Source organism: Oryctolagus cuniculus, chromosome 17, assembly GCF_964237555.1.
Source record: "Oryctolagus cuniculus chromosome 17, mOryCun1.1, whole genome shotgun sequence".
NCBI classification, from domain to species: domain Eukaryota; kingdom Metazoa; phylum Chordata; class Mammalia; order Lagomorpha; family Leporidae; genus Oryctolagus; species Oryctolagus cuniculus.
The window spans coordinates 1,038,628-1,054,631 of NC_091448.1; the positions used below are offsets into that span (position 1 = coordinate 1,038,628).

At 71.2% G+C, this 16,004-nt stretch overlaps 3 protein-coding genes across 3 annotated transcripts; all 3 read left to right on the forward strand.

Annotated features, from left to right (window-relative positions):
• The first annotated feature begins 277 nt into the window (after positions 1-277).
• P4HB (prolyl 4-hydroxylase subunit beta) lies at positions 278-7,191 on the forward strand. Its single transcript, NM_001171047.1, is given in 13 exon segments — positions 278-399; positions 401-412; positions 415-505; positions 1,187-1,393; positions 1,738-1,871; positions 1,970-2,107; positions 4,792-4,896; positions 4,980-5,105; positions 5,191-5,391; positions 5,471-5,591; positions 5,719-5,900; positions 6,005-6,091; positions 6,469-7,191. Coding segments are annotated over 13 exon segments (1,530 nt in total). The 5' UTR covers positions 278-354; the 3' UTR covers positions 6,550-7,191.
• Positions 7,192-10,055: 2,864 nt separating this feature from the next.
• Positions 10,056-11,189, forward strand: PPP1R27 (protein phosphatase 1 regulatory subunit 27). Its single transcript, XM_051828316.2, has 3 exons — positions 10,056-10,576; positions 10,673-10,823; positions 10,989-11,189. Exons 1-3 carry the CDS (start codon positions 10,387-10,389, stop codon positions 11,110-11,112), a joined length of 465 nt encoding a protein of 154 aa, XP_051684276.1. The 5' UTR covers positions 10,056-10,386; the 3' UTR covers positions 11,113-11,189.
• A 19-nt stretch (positions 11,190-11,208) lies between these two features.
• On the forward strand, positions 11,209-14,848 carry MCRIP1 (MAPK regulated corepressor interacting protein 1). The gene is made up of 5 exons (XM_051828323.2): positions 11,209-11,345; positions 13,612-13,665; positions 13,747-13,865; positions 13,974-14,075; positions 14,182-14,848. The coding sequence occupies exons 1-5, from the start codon at positions 11,269-11,271 to the stop codon at positions 14,244-14,246; spliced, it is 417 nt and encodes a 138-aa protein (XP_051684283.1). The 5' UTR covers positions 11,209-11,268; the 3' UTR covers positions 14,247-14,848.
• The last annotated feature ends 1,156 nt before the right edge of the window (positions 14,849-16,004 follow it).

A 16,004-nucleotide genomic window follows, 5' to 3' on the forward strand; every position in this document is an offset into this window, starting at 1 on the left:
TCGAGGGAGAGAAAGTTCTCCTCCGGGAACCAATGAGGGGCTGGGGAACAGGGCGAGCGCGAGCCCCTCGGCCAATCGCGGGCGGGGGCGAGGTCGGCCTCCGCAGCGTTTCCGAGTCCGGGGCCAGACCTGGTGCGGCCGTCCAATCCAAGCTCGGCGAGGGCGGGCCCCGGGGCCTGCGCGCCAATCGGAGGCCGGCCTGGGCGGGGCGGGCGCGCGCGGGCGGGCGCGCGCGGGCGGGGGCGGGCGCGCCCGCGGCCCGGATTTATAAAGGCGAGGCCGGGGCCGTCGCGCGCTCTCGTCGCCTCGGCTGTCCCGGCGGCGCCAACCGAAGCGCCCCGCCCGCCGCCCGAGATGCTGCGCCGCGCCGTGCTGTGCCTCGCCCTGGCCGTGACGGCCCGGGTGGGCGCCGACGCGCCCGAGGAGGAAGACAACGTCTTGGTGCTGAAGAGCAGCAACTTCGCCGAGGCGCTGGCGGCCCACAAGCACCTGCTGGTGGAGTTCTGTGAGTGCCGGCCGGGCCGCGGCCTGGCGAGCGCTCCCCTCCCTGCGCGCCGCGGGCCCCTCGCACGGCCGTCCCGGGCTGGACGTCCGCGGGCGCGCCCCCGCGAGCAGCCCGGCCTCCCGGCGGTGACCGCGCGGCCGGGGCCGGGGAGGTGCCTTTGTGTCCGACGTGCACATGGCGGGGGCCCCCAGTCAGGGGAGGAAAAACAGGCCGGGCCTGTGTGCGCCGCGGCCAGCGCCGGCCGGCTTGGTCACCTGCGCCGAGCCCTGGCCCTGCCCCTGCCCCGCCTTCCACCTGCCGCGGCTTCCTGGCGGACACCCGGCTCGTGCCGGTCGGGGGCGCGGCACCCCCGGCCCTGGCTGACAGGTGGGCCGAGCCGCGCGCAGGTGCGCCGGTGTCACCGGCTCGGCGGCTTCTCGCCCAGGGCGCGCGTCTCTGCTGCAGTCTACAGGGAGGCTCCGGAGCGCCCTTGCCCCAGCCGCTTGCGCGTCCTGGGGGAGCCTGCGCGGGGCAAGGGCTGCTGTTCCCCCGGCGATCGGAGCAGCAGAGAAGGGCAGGGGTTGGCCTGTCACCGCGGCCGGGTCGTGCACTCGGGAAGGGGTTATCTCGGGAGGCGATAAGGCCGTTAGGAGAGGAGAGGGGGGAGGCGGGGCTGGGACCCAGCGCCGGCTTCTCTTCCAGATGCCCCTTGGTGCGGCCACTGCAAAGCTCTGGCGCCTGAGTACGCCAAGGCGGCCGGGAAGCTGAAGGCAGAGGGCTCCGACATCCGGCTGGCCAAGGTGGACGCCACCGAGGAGTCGGACCTGGCCCAGCAGTACGGCGTCCGCGGCTACCCCACGATCAAGTTCTTCAAGAACGGGGACACCACGTCCCCCAAGGAGTACACAGGTGTGCGGGCCCAGGGCCGCGTCCTGCGCAAGCGAAGCCCTGCCAGCGGCCCTGGGTGGTGGTCAGGACCCAGCTGACCTGGTGGTCGGCCGCGGGCAGGCCTGGCCCTTGGGCACCAGCCTGCCCGTTATCGCGTTCACCTTTGGAACGGGGAGTGCCTTGGCCGCGGCGGCCGCTCCTGACCCCGGAGCCTGCTGTCCTGCGCGGGGCCCTCGGGCAGACGGAGGGCTGGGCTGCTTCCCCTGTGCGCAGGAGACCTGGGGTTGGAGGAGGCGGGGGCCTGTGGTCCCGTGAGCAGAGCTAACTGCCCCGGGCTGGGCGCTCCCCTGTGTGTCTGGGTGTAGCTGGCAGGGAGGCCGACGACATTGTGAACTGGCTGAAGAAGCGCACGGGCCCGGCTGCCACCACCCTGGCCGACAGCGCGGCCGCGGAGTCGCTGGTGGAGTCCAGCGAGGTGGCCGTCATCGGCTTCTTCAAGGTGGGGACCCGAATTCTTGTCGGGGTTGGAGAAGGGGTCCCCGTGGCCCGGGAGCTGCCGGCTCCGGCGGGGCCCCTGACGCGTGGCCGCCCCTGCAGGACGTGGAGTCGGACGCGGCCAAGCAGTTCCTGCTGGCCGCGGAGGCCACCGACGACATCCCGTTCGGGCTCACGGCGAGCAGCGACGTGTTCTCCAGGTACCAGGTGCACCAGGACGGCGTGGTGCTCTTCAAGAAGGTGAGCGCCCCGCCCTCGTGCCGCCCCGCACTCTGACCTGTCCCAGGAGCGCTGGCAAGGGGGAGGCGCCGTGTCTGTCTGAGCCCCTCCCCATCGCCAGGATCCGGGGCTGACTGCAGCCAGCCGGGGACCTGGGGCCGTCCCGTGGCCAGGTGGGGGGGACAGGGCCGGGACCTGGGGCCGTCCCGTGGCCAGGTGGGGGGCAGGGCCGCGTACGAGTCCCTGGAGGTGGGTCTGTGCTGTGAGTGTGAAGCCATGGGGGGGGGGGGGCGTGCACCAGGCCCTGTCTTGTTGCCAGGCGGTGCCGGCGGACTTGCTCACCTGAGCTTGGCCTGGGTGCCTGTGTCCCGGGCCCCAGGGCCCCGCGGGCGGTGCTGGGAGATCTGGGGGTGAGCAGCTTCATCCCTTCCTGGAGGAGGGCGGAGCCGGCCGGCTTCCTTCCCCTGCCCTGGTCTCAGCGCTGACTCAGCTGTCCTCCCAGAGGTGGGGAGGTGGGCGGAGCCTCGAGGAGCAGGTGCCTGGATCACGTCCTGGCCCACAGGTTACAGGGGAGAGCCTTCTTTTTTTTTTTTTTTTTTTTTTTTAAGATTATCTATGTATTTGAAAGCTAGAGTTACACAGAGAGGAGAGAGAGAGGGAGGTCTTCCACCCGCTGGTTCACTCCCCAGACGGCCGCAACGGCCAGAGCTATGCCGATCCGAAGCCGGGAGCCAGGAGCTTTCTCCGGGTCTCCCACGCGGGTGCAGGAGCCCAAGGACTTGGGCATCTTCCTCTGCTTTCCCAGGCCACAGCAGAGAGCTGGATCGGAAGTGGAGCAGCCGGGATTCGAACCGGCGCCCACATGGGATGCCAGCGCCTCAGGCCAGGGTGTTAACCCGCTGTGCCTCAGCGGCAGCCCCAGGAAAATTCTTTATTTTATTTTTTAAAGATTTATTTTATTTATCCGTAAGGCAGAGTTACAGAAAGAGGAGGTGCACAGAGAAGTCTTCCATCTGCTGGTTCACTCCCCAAATGGCTGCAATGGCCGGGGCTGACCCAGCCCCAAGCCGGGAGCCAGGCGCTGCCTCCTGGTCTCCCAGTGGGTGCAGGGGCCCAAGGACTTGGGCTGTCTTCCACGAACCGGCGCCCATATGGGATGCAGGCACTAGAAGCCTTGGCTTTACCCACTTGCCGTGGCCTGGCCCTCTAGGGGGTTTCTCTGACACCCCTTGAGAGTGACAGATCCCGTAGGGTCTGCTCGGCCACACGCTCAGTCCCCGTCACTGGCGGGCTGGAGCGCGGCTGCGCAGTGGCTGTGTGGCTTTGGTGCGCGCGTCGGGAGGCCGCTCTGTTCCCGGCTGCACAGCAGAGCCGCGGCTCAGGCTGGTGCCCGCGCGGTGGCGTCCACCTGGGCTGGCACAGCTGACCCTGGTCCGGTGCCAGTTAGCGAGCAGCCCCCCCCCCCCACGCAGGGCGGCTCAGGCATCTGTGGAGGTCAAACGTCGCCGCGGGCGTCCTGGGCAAAGCCTGGCGGAGCCGTGGTCTGTGGGCGGCCGCCGTGGCGGGCTCGGTAAACAGCTGGAGGATGTGACAGGCGTCCGGGCCTTGGGTCTCGGCCGTTGCTTGTTCCTCCTCCTGGGGCCCTCGGGCCACTTCCTGTCTGCCCAGAGAGCTGTGTGAGCAAAGCCAGTGGGGACCGGAGCCCTGGAGCCAGCCGAGTCCTGGCTGGGGTCACAGGTCAAGGGGGCCTGGCTGACCGTCATGTTTTCTGCGGTGGCTTCCATGGTCTCCCTGGGGCCCGGGCATCTCCAGCAGCCGGGGTCTCGGGCCGCCCACGGTGTCTTCCCGATGGCCTCCAGGACTGGCCTGTGAGGCCAGAGGTGCAGTGGTGTCTGTCCAAGGCCTAAGCCTCCTGCGGCCGGAGCTGCTTCTCACCTCGGCACATGGCAGGGCCATCGGAAGGAGCGGCCGTGGCGGGCCTGGGGCAGGGCATGGGCGCGTCCCTGAGAGCGGGCGCCAGGGCTGGCAGCTCCCTCTCTGGACCAGGCCATGAGGCCGGCGGGCCCGCAGGGGCTCCGCTGTCCACGGCAGGCATGGCGGGCAGTGGGCAGTCAGGAGAGGGTCGGCGGGACCTGGGAGCTCGCGTGTGGACCTGTTCTTGCAGACAGCTGTAACGCTGCTAGGACGGCTGGGTCCCCTCCCCACCTCGCCTGTCCCCCCTCCCCACCTCGCCTGTCCCCCCTCCCCACCTCGCCTGTCCCCCCTCCCCACCTCGCCTGTCCCCCCTCCCCACCTCGCCTGTCCCCATCCCGCATCCGGCAGGTGCGCGGGCGCGGTTGGGAAAAGGCTTTGGCGGAGCGGCACGGCCACTCAGAGCCTGTGGGAGGAAGGGCACTGACAGCCCCAATGGTGGCTGCGTCCAGTGGGCCTCGTCTGGCCGGTCTCCCCCTGGGTCCCTCGGGGGCCACAGCGGGGCAGCCAAGGTCACAGCCCTGACTCCTTGCGTTAGTCTCCTGAGGTGTATGAGAGACAGGAGGGATGGTGAGATCTGTCCTCCCGCCCCCTCTGCGAACGCCCTGCGCCCAGGGCCAGAGCCAGGCCAGACTGGCGGGGCTCCGGCGAGGGTGGCAGTGGCGCCACCTGCTGGCCCTGAGGGGCACAGGCAGGACTGGACCCAGGCACTGTGCTGTCCCTGTCTCGTCCAGTTTGACGAGGGACGGAACAACTTCGAGGGGGAGGTCACCAAGGAGAAGCTGCTGGACTTCATCAAGCACAACCAGCTGCCGCTGGTCATCGAGTTCACCGAGCAGGTGCGGGGCTCGCCGCGGCGGGCGGGGTGCGGGAGGCCCCGCCGCGCTCCGGCTCAGCCCCGGCCTGCGTGTGTGTGTGACAGACGGCCCCGAAAATCTTCGGAGGTGAGATCAAGACACACATCCTGCTGTTCCTGCCCAGGAGCGCGGCCGACCACGACGGCAAGCTGAGCGGCTTCAAGCAGGCGGCCGAGGGCTTCAAGGGCAAGGTGGGCGGCGCCCCGCGGGGGGGGGGGGAGCCGTCCCGCCCCGCCCCGCCCCGCCGCATGGTCTGGCGCCTCCTCTGCTCCCCAGATCCTGTTCATCTTCATCGACAGCGACCACGCCGACAACCAGCGCATCCTCGAGTTCTTCGGGCTGAAGAAGGAGGAGTGCCCGGCCGTGCGGCTCATCACGCTGGAGGAGGAGATGACCAAGTACAAGCCCGAGTCGGACGAGCTCACGGCCGAGGGCATCACCGAGTTCTGCCAGCGCTTCCTGGAGGGCAAGATCAAGGTGTGGGCGGGCTCGGCGGCCCCCGGCTGGCCTCGGCCCGCGCTGGCCGGCTGGCCCTGACCGTGCGCTCTCTGCCCAGCCGCACCTGATGAGCCAGGAGCTCCCCGAGGACTGGGACCGGCAGCCGGTCAAGGTGCTGGTGGGGAAGAACTTCGAGGAGGTGGCCTTTGACGAGAAGAAGAACGTCTTCGTGGAGTTCTGTGAGTCCGGCCCCGCCCCCGGCCCCGCCCCCACCGGCCCTCAGAGCGCTTCCCTCCCAGTCGGCCCCGCCCCTGGCCCCGCCCCCGGGCCCCGCCCACACCAGCCCTCAGAGCGCTTCCCTCGCAGACGCGCCCTGGTGCGGCCACTGCAAGCAGCTGGCTCCCATCTGGGACAAGCTGGGCGAGACGTACAAGGAGCACCAGGACATCGTCATCGCCAAGATGGACTCCACGGCCAACGAGGTGGAGGCGGTGAAAGTGCACAGCTTCCCCACGCTCAAGTTCTTCCCGGCCGGCCCCGGCAGGACGGTGCGGCCCCCGCGGGCGGGCGGGCGGGCGGGCGCGGGCTCCTCCCCCAGCAGCCGGCTCCTCCCCCAGCAGCCGGCTCCACGCGCCGCTCCCTCCTCCCGCAGGTCATCGATTACAACGGAGAGCGGACGCTGGACGGCTTTAAGAAGTTCCTGGAAAGCGGCGGTCAGGACGGAGCGGGAGACGAGGACGTGAGTGACCGCAGGCCGGCGCGGGCCTCGGCGGCCCCGAGTCCCCGGGGCTGTGGCGGGGTGTTGCTCAGGGTCTTCCCGACGCGCCTCCTGTCCGCCGACCTGCCCGGCGGTGCCTGGAGCTCCCTCCGGGCCGTGGTGGTTGTGCGGGGGAGGAAGTGGTCCGTGGGGGCCACCCAGAGGGGAAGTGGACGTGCATTCAGGGAGGGAGCTGTGGCGCCCCCCGGGGGTGGGCGGGCATGGCGGCAGGAGCTTGTGTCGCCACGTGTCCCGCGGGTCTCTGGTGCCGAGCCCGGGACGCCTCGCCCCTGCCACGGCCAGGCTGGGCTCCTGGGCTGTGGCCGGCCGGGAGTCCACCTCCGTCTCGCTCACCCCAGGGTCTGGAGGACCTAGAAGAGGCCGAGGAGCCGGACCTGGAAGAAGACGACGACCAGAAAGCCGTGAGAGACGAGCTGTGAGGCCGCAGGCCGCGAGCCGCCGGGCAGGCCTGACCACGACGCCCCGGAGCCTGCACGGGCAGCACCGCGACCGGGGCGCCCTTCCGGGCAGCCGCGCACCTGACGCCCGCGCGCCAGAGCCGCCGCCTCCTGTGCTTTTCAGTTTCTGGAAAGGAATTTATCTCCAGGCCAGCCCGTCTTGGCGGGCAGTTTTTTAACCGTGATGTACTTTTTTGTACACGTGTGTCGTCCGGAGGCCACACAGATGTCCCGGATCTCACACTGGAGAGGTCGCGGGGTCACGGCGAATACTCCACCCGTGGGATCTGGAGACGTTTTAGGACGTCAGGGCATTGTCGCGCCGCAGCTGGGCCTCCCTGGAGACGCCTGGCCCCGTGCGGGGCGGGTGGAGCCAGCTGGACACAGTCCCTGCCACCTGGGCCGGCGGAGCCAGGACCGGAACGGCCCTTGCCATTTTTTTGGTTAGACGGAGACTGTCGGAGGAGGAGGGGACTGTGGCTGCCAGCTGCGGGGCCCAGGACAGGCCTGGGCAGCCCCCTCCCTCCTCCAGCCAGGGCTCCCGTCGCCGGCGCATTGCTCTGGCCGCTGGACTCTCCCATGTGGCCTATGCAAGGCGGAAGCAGGACCCCAATTCCCCCGATTCCCAGGCTGGGACCCAGCCAAGGATGCCAGCGCCCAGCCAGAAGCCGACGGTTCTCCGGGCATCTGCACCACAATCTTGGAATCCAACACATTGGCCAAATAAAGTTGAAATTTTACTACTCGGGGCCGCCTCTGTCGTCTTTGAGTTTTACAGTTGCAGAGTTAGGCAGAAAGAGGGGAAGACAGAGTCCCCCATCCACTGGCTCACTCCCCAGACGGCCCCAACGGCCAGAGCTGCGCCAGGGTGAGGCCAGGAGCCAGGGGCTTCTTCCGGGTCTCCCACACGGGTGCAGGGGCCCAAGGACTTGGGCCACCTTCTACAGCTTTCCCAGGCCACGGCAGAGCTGGATCGGAAGTGGAGCAGCCAGGACTTGAACCGGCGTCCATGTGGGATGCCGGAGTCACAGGCAGAGGTTTAACCTGCTGCACCAGTGTCCCCCCAGCCCATGGGGTGGGGCTGAAGGGGCCGGCAGAGCAGGGGGAGGTGAGGACGAGCACTCCTCCCAGGCGCGGCTCTCTTTCCAGCCACAGTGGAGGCCTGGGGGACCTCCGGGAGCCACCCACACTGTGGTGCGCCACTGCCGGGCCACGCTCTCGCCACGGCACTGGGGGGGGGGGGCGGGCTGCTGTGCTGTGTCGCCAGACCAGAGCAGCCTGAGGTGACGTCAAGAAGGTGGCTGTCCCCTTGGGGCGCACTGCCTCCTGGGAGCTCTGGGGACCGCGTGTCCCCCAGAGGGTGGGCGTGGAGGCCAGGGTCAGGCTCTGAGGCTGGAGAGGGCTCCCGGTGGGCAGTGGTGCTCACAGGCCGCCGGAGCTGCTGCCCTTGTCCCGGGGCCTCCGCTCAGCACGCGTGGCAGGGGTGGGGTGGGGTGGGGTTCTCCACGACTGCTCTCACATAGCCCGGGCTGCTCCTGCCGCCCACGAGGGCCCTGCAGGCCACACCGCCGGCCAGCTTCCCCGCAGCTGCCCAGAGGTGGGAGGGTGTTTGCAGCCCCGTGATGTGACCTTGGACAAGGTGGGATCCCTGGGTCTGGCCCTGCCATGGTGACCGCAGGCAGGACCCAGTCCATCCATAGCAGGTCCCTGCCACACGGACAAGCCTGTGTGGCCCAGGAACGTTACCTCCAAATGGCCCTCACAGAGGGAAGGTCCTCCCCTACCGTCCCGGCTGGGGTGGGCACCAGGGCCTGCCCAGGACACCGGCCGGCCGGAGAACAGGACCCGTCCAGACACAGCTAAAAGGAGCTACAAGGGGTGGAAGTGCGGATGACCCTGCTGACCAGCTGCGCGGGGACCTGGCCCTCCGGACGGCAGGCTGGGACCAGGCACAGCTGCCGTCACGCGCTCGGGGGAGGGCGGTGAGTCACCAGCACCTTGCCCCTTGCAGACACAGCGGCCAAGCATTCGGCCAGGCCTCCTGGCTGGGCTGTGGGCGGCAGCTTCCCAGGCTCGCCCTCTCCTGTCCTCTCTGTGCAGTGGGCATGGAGCCACTGGCCTAGAACCTTACCAAGCAGCTGCCGGCCCGCGTGCCATGCTGGGTCCTCGGGCCTCCCGCAGCGTGTGCCAGCTCTCGCCCTCGCTGTTTGTGCCGGCTTCGGGAAGCTGGGTGGCGCGCGTCTGCACCAGGGGCCGTGACCAGTCCCCCCTCCAGGAATTGAAACTTGGAGTCGAGCTGAGCAAGGCAGGCCACCTGGGAGAATCGGGGACAGAGCTACACACACAGGGTCCCAGGGCGGGCCGAGCCCAGTGGATGCCCACGTCCCTGGGGGAGTGCCTGGTGGGGCCCCAGCCGCTCAGCTTCCGGCCCAGCTCCCTGCCAACGCGCCTGGGGGTCCGCGCATGATGGCTCCAGTACGTGGGTTTCTGCTGCCCACGTGGGAGACCCAGAGGGAGGTCCTGGCTCTGGACCATGGCCTGGCCCAGCCCTGGACCCACAGGGTGTTCCCCAAGCTGTGTGCAGGCAGCACCAGCCCCACCACCTGCCGCGGGTTGGTCTTCTGGCCAGCTTCCCACGACGGCCCGGCTTGGAACCCAGACCCCGTCACAGCGACCTCGGACCCGGAGGGCTCAGGGGCCTTCCCTGACCCACACAGAAACCTGAGCCCGCTCAGCTCGCCTTGGGCCGCACCTGAGGGACAGGCCAGCTTCTTCCGGATCCTCGGTGGGAGGGGCAGCGTGAGCCGTAAACAAGCCGACTCCCCGGAGCCCGGCCCCTCCCTCCCAGTCCCTGGAAATGTGGACACCAGCGGGGCCTGGCACAGGCCCAGGGCGGCTACAGCGGGCGCCTGGCGGCAGGAATGGCGCTGCAGGGCAGGGCGGGAGCAGGGGAGGCCCTGGGTGCTGAGGCAGGCGACAACACCGGCAGGCAGGGCCCTGGGTCAGCGCTGTTTCTTGCCGGTGTCGCCAGGCTTGTGGATTCTGCCGGCTGAGACCAGCCTGCCGGGGCCCACCCCCACGCCACAGCGAGGCCGCCGACCCCCGTCGCCTGCCTTCCCAGCCCGGCTCAGGACGGGGCCAGCTGAGGTCCTGCTGCAGTGGGCAGGACCCTTCATGGAAAGGGGATGCAGGCAGAGACCGGGGGCGCTCCCAGCAGCCCCTGGGCAGGCTTGGCAGGACACCCACCTGCTCAGGGGCCAGCCCTGCCCCCTCAGGCCTGGGTCTGAGCTCCCGCCCGCAGCCCGGCGGTGGCTGAGCCGGAAGTGAAGGCAGCCCACTCGGGAGGACTCCCAGGATCCTGCAGGTTGCGGTGCCCGGGGAGGCCGGGGCAGAGGGGCGCCCCCCACACGCGGGTGCCCCTCCCCGTGAGCGCAAGTCGGTTCCATGGGCAGCTGGCCTCGGGCAGGTGAGCCACCTCCCACACCGGCCCTCGCCGCACCACGGCCTTGACCTCGGCCGTCCTCGGCCTCCTCCTGCCCTCTGTCCAGCACCTTCTACGTCCAGCTGTGGGGCAGGGAGCGGTGGCCAGGAAGGATCTGACCCCTTTGGCAGGACACACGACAGGTGGGCCGAAAGACGAGCCGCTAACATGATCCCGAGCCAGGGACGGGGGCAGCTCGGTTTCAGGCCCTCGCGACCGGCAGCGTGACCGCGCGGCTTTATATAGCGCCCGCCGCCCTATATAAGCCGGAAGCGGGGTGCCCGAGGAAAGAGGCGGCTCGCTGCTCCGGCGCGCACCCACTGCCCCCCGCCCCCGGCATGCCCAGCAGGACGGCGCGCTACGCCCGCTACAGCCCCCGGCAGAGGCGCCGCCGGCTGCTGGCCGACCGCAGCGTGCGCTTCCCCAACGATGTCCTCTTCTTGGACCACATCCGCCAGGGCGACCTGGAGCAGGTGGGGCGCTTCCTCCGCGCCCGCAAGGTCTCGCTGGACACCATCCACCCGTCCGGTGAGCGCGCACCTGCCGGCCGCGGAGGGAGGGGAGCCCGCGGCCTCGGCCCTGGCCCTGGCCCTGGCCCTGACCGCCGGCCCTCGCCCTGCCCAGGCCTGGCCGCGCTGCACGAGGCCGTGCTCTGCGGGAACCTGGAGTGCGTGAAGCTGCTGGTCAAGTACGGCGCGGACATCCACCAGCGCGACGAGGCGGGCTGGACGCCGCTGCACATGGCCTGCAGCGACGGGTACCCCGAGATCGCCAGGTGAGGGGCGGCCGCGGGGAGCGCAGGGGCCCCGCGGCCTTCGGGGTGTCCGCGGCTCCCGACGGGTCGGGTTTCGGCGGAGCAGCGCCAGAGGGCGACGCCGGGGGCGAGCGGGCAGTGTCCGCGTGCGCGTGTCCGCGTGCACACGGCGCCCTCTGCCCCCAGGTACCTCATCTCCCTGGGGGCCGACCGCGACGCCGCCAACGACGACGGCGACCTGCCCTCCGACCTCATCGACCCGGACTTCAAGGACCTGGTGGAGCTCTTCCGAGAGACCAAGATGGACTGAGCCCGCCCCCGCCTCCAGGTGGATTTTTTATGGTGACACTTTGTACTTTTTCAATAAACGCGACTCCCGAGCCCGCAGCCTGGCCTCGTGACTGGGGGCCGGCCCGCGGGGGGTCGCCGTCCCCGCCGCGCGCGGTCACGTGGCCCCGCGCCGCGCATGCGCCGCCGGCCGTGGCGTCACTTCCGGCGGGGCCCCCCAGCTGGAAGAGGCGGCGGCGGCCGAGTCCGGGCGAGGTGAGGCGGGCGCGGCGCCGGGCGGCGGGGCGGGGCGGGCGAGTGGGCCCCGCGTCCGGCCCCGCCCCGCGCCCGGCCCCGCCCTGGGGTCGCCGCCGGGGCCGGGCGCGGCCGCCGCGAGGGGGAGTGACCGGGAGGCCGGGCCGGGTCGCGCCGTGCGGGCCGCGAGGGGCCCCCGGCGTGCAGGCGCGGACGTGGCGCCCGGCCCGGGGGCGGCCGGAGGGGTGCGGGCTGACCTGGCCGTGCCCTCGCGACCCCCTCCGCGCCGAGGCCCCGCCTGCCCCCACGCGACCGCGGCGTGGATGGCGGCGCTGCGGGGCCCCGGCCCGGCCCGGAAGCCGCCCGGCGTGGCTGCCCGTCAGAGGCGGCCCCGTCTGCCTTGCTCCCGGACCCCCGGCCATGAGTCGGGGGGTTTGGGCAGCGCAGGCGGGGACCGGGCCGGACCTGGAGTAGCCGCCCGCGTGCGGCCCCTGCTGTTTGGCCTCCAGGACAGCAGCGTCCTGGGGCACCCGGGTCAGCAGCTCGCGTCCAGGGTCTTGCTGGCCGAGGAGGGGCCAGAGCACGCAGGGGAAGTGGAGTCTAAGCAGGAGCCGCACAGGCGCCGGAGGGCCGGGCGCGGCCGGGGCTGTGTGCAGGGGCAGGGCCTCCGCAGGCGCCTTCTGCCCGGTCCTGGCCCGGCCCGGCCGCGGCAGTGCCCGACTGCTGGGAGGGGCAGGGGCGCGGGGTCCGCCCCCGGGTGCCAGCTGCCTCGCCCGCAGCGGGGGAGGGGTCTTCCTGGGCCCCGCGGGCGGAGCCTTCCTCGCTCCCCCCCCCCCCGTCTGGCTGTGCGGGGAGGAGCCCCCAGACTCCGGTGAGGTCGGGCCTCCTGTGTCCCCAGGGGCTTCTTCTCCTTGGATGGGGGTGCCGCACCCTAGGGATTCACAGGAGGAGGCGGGGCAGGGGCGCTGACCGCCGGCCACCGGGAGCTGTGGCCTGTGCGCCGGTGGTGGACAACAGCAGCCGTGGACCCCAGGGCTCTGTGCTGGGACCGAGGTGGGGGCGAGGCCGCAGGCCCAGAGGCGAGACGTCCCTGGGCCCAGGCCCCGATTCCGGCTCCCACTCGCATGCACCCTTGGAGGCCGCACTGCTGGCTCCGGGGACGCCTGGCCTCGGCCTGGCCGCCATGGGTGCGCAGGGAGTGACCAGCAGGTGGGCGCTCTCGCTGTCTGCCTCTCAGAAACCAAAACCTACGGGTGGGCCGGGGGCTTGGTGGCCGGAGGGCAGGAAGGGCGGGCGGCCAGGGTCCCCGGGAGGGTGTGAAGCAGGGGAGGGGCCGCTGCCCGAGGCGCCTCATCTCGCGCTGCACCCGGTCCAAGGGAGAGAACGCGCCCGGTTCAGAACCTCAGGCGCCGAGCTCCCCGCATCTGGCCGGTGTGGGCGGTGGCCCGGGGCGGTCACTGGCCGGACACGCTCTGTGCCCCCACTCACCGCCACCCAGGCTGCAGAGCGGCGGGCCAGCGTCCTGCCCACCCAGGGTTCCCTTCTCCCCAGCCACGCCTCAGGCCCCACACCCTCCGTGCCGGCCTCTGTAGGGACCCTGGCCTGGGGGACACTGAGGGCAGGACGTGGCTGGGAGCCAGGCAGCCAGAGGAGCTGGGGCTGGGTGGAGGGAGAGGCAGGCAGGCAGGGCGGGCGGGAGGCCCAGGAGGTGGGCGCCGGCCAGGCCCGCCCCGAGCACTGCCCTCCTGGTCACCTCCATCCGCTGTGCACCCCCGGGCAGCGGGCGGGAAGCAGAGTTCACCTGGTGAGCCAGCCGGGTGCTGCCACGGGCGCCGCCCCTTCCTGCCTGTGTGTGTGTGTGACAGCTGAGTGGGCCGTGGTGGGAGCCCCCTCCTTCAGCTGCAATGGGGCACCAGGTGGCCAGCGTGAGCCCAAAGCTGCTGACCTCACGAGGCGGCAAAGATGCCGGGGCCCAGAGCCCCCCCCCCAGGAGACCCCCAGGAGCCCCCAGCACCCTGGTCTGAGTCCACTTTCAGGACACTCCGGGCTCGGGCCCCGCCGCAGGGGCCCTCACCCTCAGGAGGCCGCAGGCGCGGTGTGCCTGGGCTGAGCCAGGTCCACCGGGACCTCGGAGGGGGCCCTGAACCTCAGGGGCAGCTGGCAGGGTGCCCTGGGGCCACACGGCCTGGTCGCAGCTCCGCGGGAGGAGGCAGGTGTGCCCGTGCCCTCCCCACTGCTGCCCAGGGCCGTGCCCGCCCCATTCCCGGCTCTGGGGCTCCTGTTTCAGAGGCCGAGGGATCTGGCAGCGGAAGGCCAGGACCAGACGCCCCGCGATGAGCAGGTGGGTCGTGGGCAGCCGGGGCAGGGTGGCCCCCGCCCTGCCCGGCGCCCGGCCCGGCCCTCACGCGCCGGGGCCCCCCAGTTCCCCTGTCTCCAGAGTCGTGTACAACGGCAGGAGGAACAGCAGCCCCCGCTCGCCCTCCAACAGCAGCGAGATCTTCACCCCCGCCCACGAGGAGAATGTGCGCTTCATCTACGAGGGTGGGTGCGCTGCCCCCACCCGCCTGGGAGCCCCGTGCTGGGCGGGGGCGGGGAGGCGGCGGGATCCGGGCGGCCACGGCCGCCCTGACGGTGCTCGCTCGGCTGCAGCCTGGCAGGGCGTGGAGAGAGACCTGCGGAGCCGGCTGGCAGGCAGCGAGCGGGGCCTGGTGGAGGAGTACGTGGAGAAGGTCCCCAACCCCAGCCTGAAGGGTGAGTGGCGCCGGCCGCGGGGGCAGCCCGCCGCTCCGCTGCTGCCCGCATCCCGGGAGGGCGCCCCGGGGGCTGTGCCTGCCACTGACCGCTCCGTCCCCGGCAGGCTTCAAGCCCATCGACCTGAGTGACCTGAAGCGCCGCAGCACGCCGGACACCAAGAAGTCCTAAGGCCGGGGCACGGGGTGTGCCTGCCGTCGCCCTGCCACTGGGGGCCCTGGGGTTGACCGCCAAGCCCGCCCCAGCCCCGAGCCCCTCTCTCCCTCTGGGGGGGTTGCAGGCTGCCCTGTCGCTGTGGGGGTCAGGCCCCGCCAGCCCTGCCTCCCCCGCCCCAGCCCCTCTTCCCATCACCTGCTGTCGCCCCAGCTCCCTGGCCCTGGCCACCACAGGATCTGGAGAGGGGAGAGGGCCTTTGTTCCCCAGGTGGGACTTGTCCTGGAGGTGGCCAGGAAGGAGAACGAGGGCCGCCCCCGGACCCCAGCCCCCCTCTGGCCTGGACGCCGCCCAGCCCCCTCCTTGCCTCGGCTCCAGGATGACCCTGGCCCGGCACCTGGGACACTGCTGGATTCCCCAGCAACGAGGCCTGGCCCCCAGTGTCTGGGCACAGTCGCCCCCCTGGGCAGGGGGCCGAGGCTGACCGAGGCGGTGCTGCCGCTGTCCCGGCTCTCTGGCACGTGCTGGGTCACCCGGCCCCTTCCCCCTGTGCCCCCGGAAGTCGGACATCTGTGGCCCTGGAGGTTGAGGACCCTTGAATAAAAGCAGGTGGCACAGGGTCGGCCCCCTGGTGGTCTGTCAACGCCCAGCGGGGCTGCAAAGCCTGGTCCCGGCGTGGGCCTCTGGGAGACGGAGAGGCTGGGGCTGCCCAAGGAGGTGTGGAGGCAGTGGGCGCCCCCGCTGTGTGCACAGGGGTCTGGCTGCTGGGCGGAGACCTGACGCACTTGACCTTCAAATGTGGAAGCAGCTGGGCCGCCCAGACCTACATGCTGCCGCGCCTTGAACAGAAGCCCAGGTGGAGTTCATTCCCGGAGCACCCTTTCCCGGAACATTCCGGGGGGGCTGGGCAGGAGCAGCAGGAAGGACCTGGCGGTGGGGGGGCAGGGACGCACGGTGCCCACCCAAGCGCTTTGCCTGTGCTGCTGGCCAGGCTCGGCAGCGTGCTCCCCAGAGACCACCCTGGTGGGGGGCTTCTCCGCGACGCCGCCGGCCCCGGTGCTGAGCCCGCTGCGCTCGGCACCTGTGGGTGCACTTGACGAGATTGTTATTAACACGCCCGCCTGGTGCTGCGGCTGCTGGCAAGAGGGGTGCTGGCCGGGAGCCCACTGGGTCTCCCCTGCACAGGATGGGCGGTGCTTGCCCTGAAGTCCCGCCCTTTCAGGGGTGCTGGGACCTTTGGGGGTACCTGAGGGAAGTTGGCTGTGTTGAGACAGGCGTGACTGGCTCCAAGCCTCCTGCCATTCTTAGCCTGCAACCTGGGCCCTCTGCGGGGCCTGAACACCACCACGCCCCCTGGTGTGGCTGAGCGGGAGGGGCAAGGCTGGGGTCCCCGTGGGAATGGGCCGGCTCTGATGGCTCCGGCTCCCCTTGCTGTCAGCCTCGGCCAGAGCCAGTGGGGCGCTGCCCACTTCTGTGCAGACACCACCCCAGCATCTGCATCCCAGAGGGGCGTGCAGCGTGGGTGAGAGGAAGGGGCCCCCGGATCGGGGGACTGGGCTGTGGTGCTGGGGCCCCCCGCTTCAGTGAGGGCTGCTGGGAGAGGTGGTGCACTGGGCAGCTGGGCTGTCCACAGGCCCAGTCCACGTGCCCTGCCTCCCGTGGGCCTCCTACCTCTCCGTGAGCACCCCCTTCCCGTGGGGCCCCGTCTCCCTGTGACCCCTCTGTGTCCCCGTGAGTCCTCCGTCTCCCCATGAGTCCCTGTCTCCCCACGGGTCC

What these genes read in the sequence shown, in the direction of transcription:
- PPP1R27 (XM_051828316.2), top strand. Translation starts at nt 10,387, where the DNA reads ATGCCCAGCAGGACGGCGCGCTACGCCCGCTACAGCCCCCGGCAGAGG. An exon ending in GGACACCATCCACCCGTCCG is followed by an intron (nt 10,577 to 10,672) that starts GTGAGCGCGCAC and finishes CGCCCTGCCCAG; the next exon opens with GCCTGGCCGCGCTGCACGAG. An exon ending in GGGTACCCCGAGATCGCCAG is followed by an intron (nt 10,824 to 10,988) that starts GTGAGGGGCGGC and finishes CTCTGCCCCCAG; the next exon opens with GTACCTCATCTCCCTGGGGG.
- MCRIP1 (XM_051828323.2), top strand. Translation starts at nt 11,269, where the DNA reads ATGCGCCGCCGGCCGTGGCGTCACTTCCGGCGGGGCCCCCCAGCTGGA. An exon ending in GGCGGCCGAGTCCGGGCGAG is followed by an intron (nt 11,346 to 13,611) that starts GTGAGGCGGGCG and finishes CTCCTGTTTCAG; the next exon opens with AGGCCGAGGGATCTGGCAGC. An exon ending in CCCCAACCCCAGCCTGAAGG is followed by an intron (nt 14,076 to 14,181) that starts GTGAGTGGCGCC and finishes CGTCCCCGGCAG; the next exon opens with GCTTCAAGCCCATCGACCTG.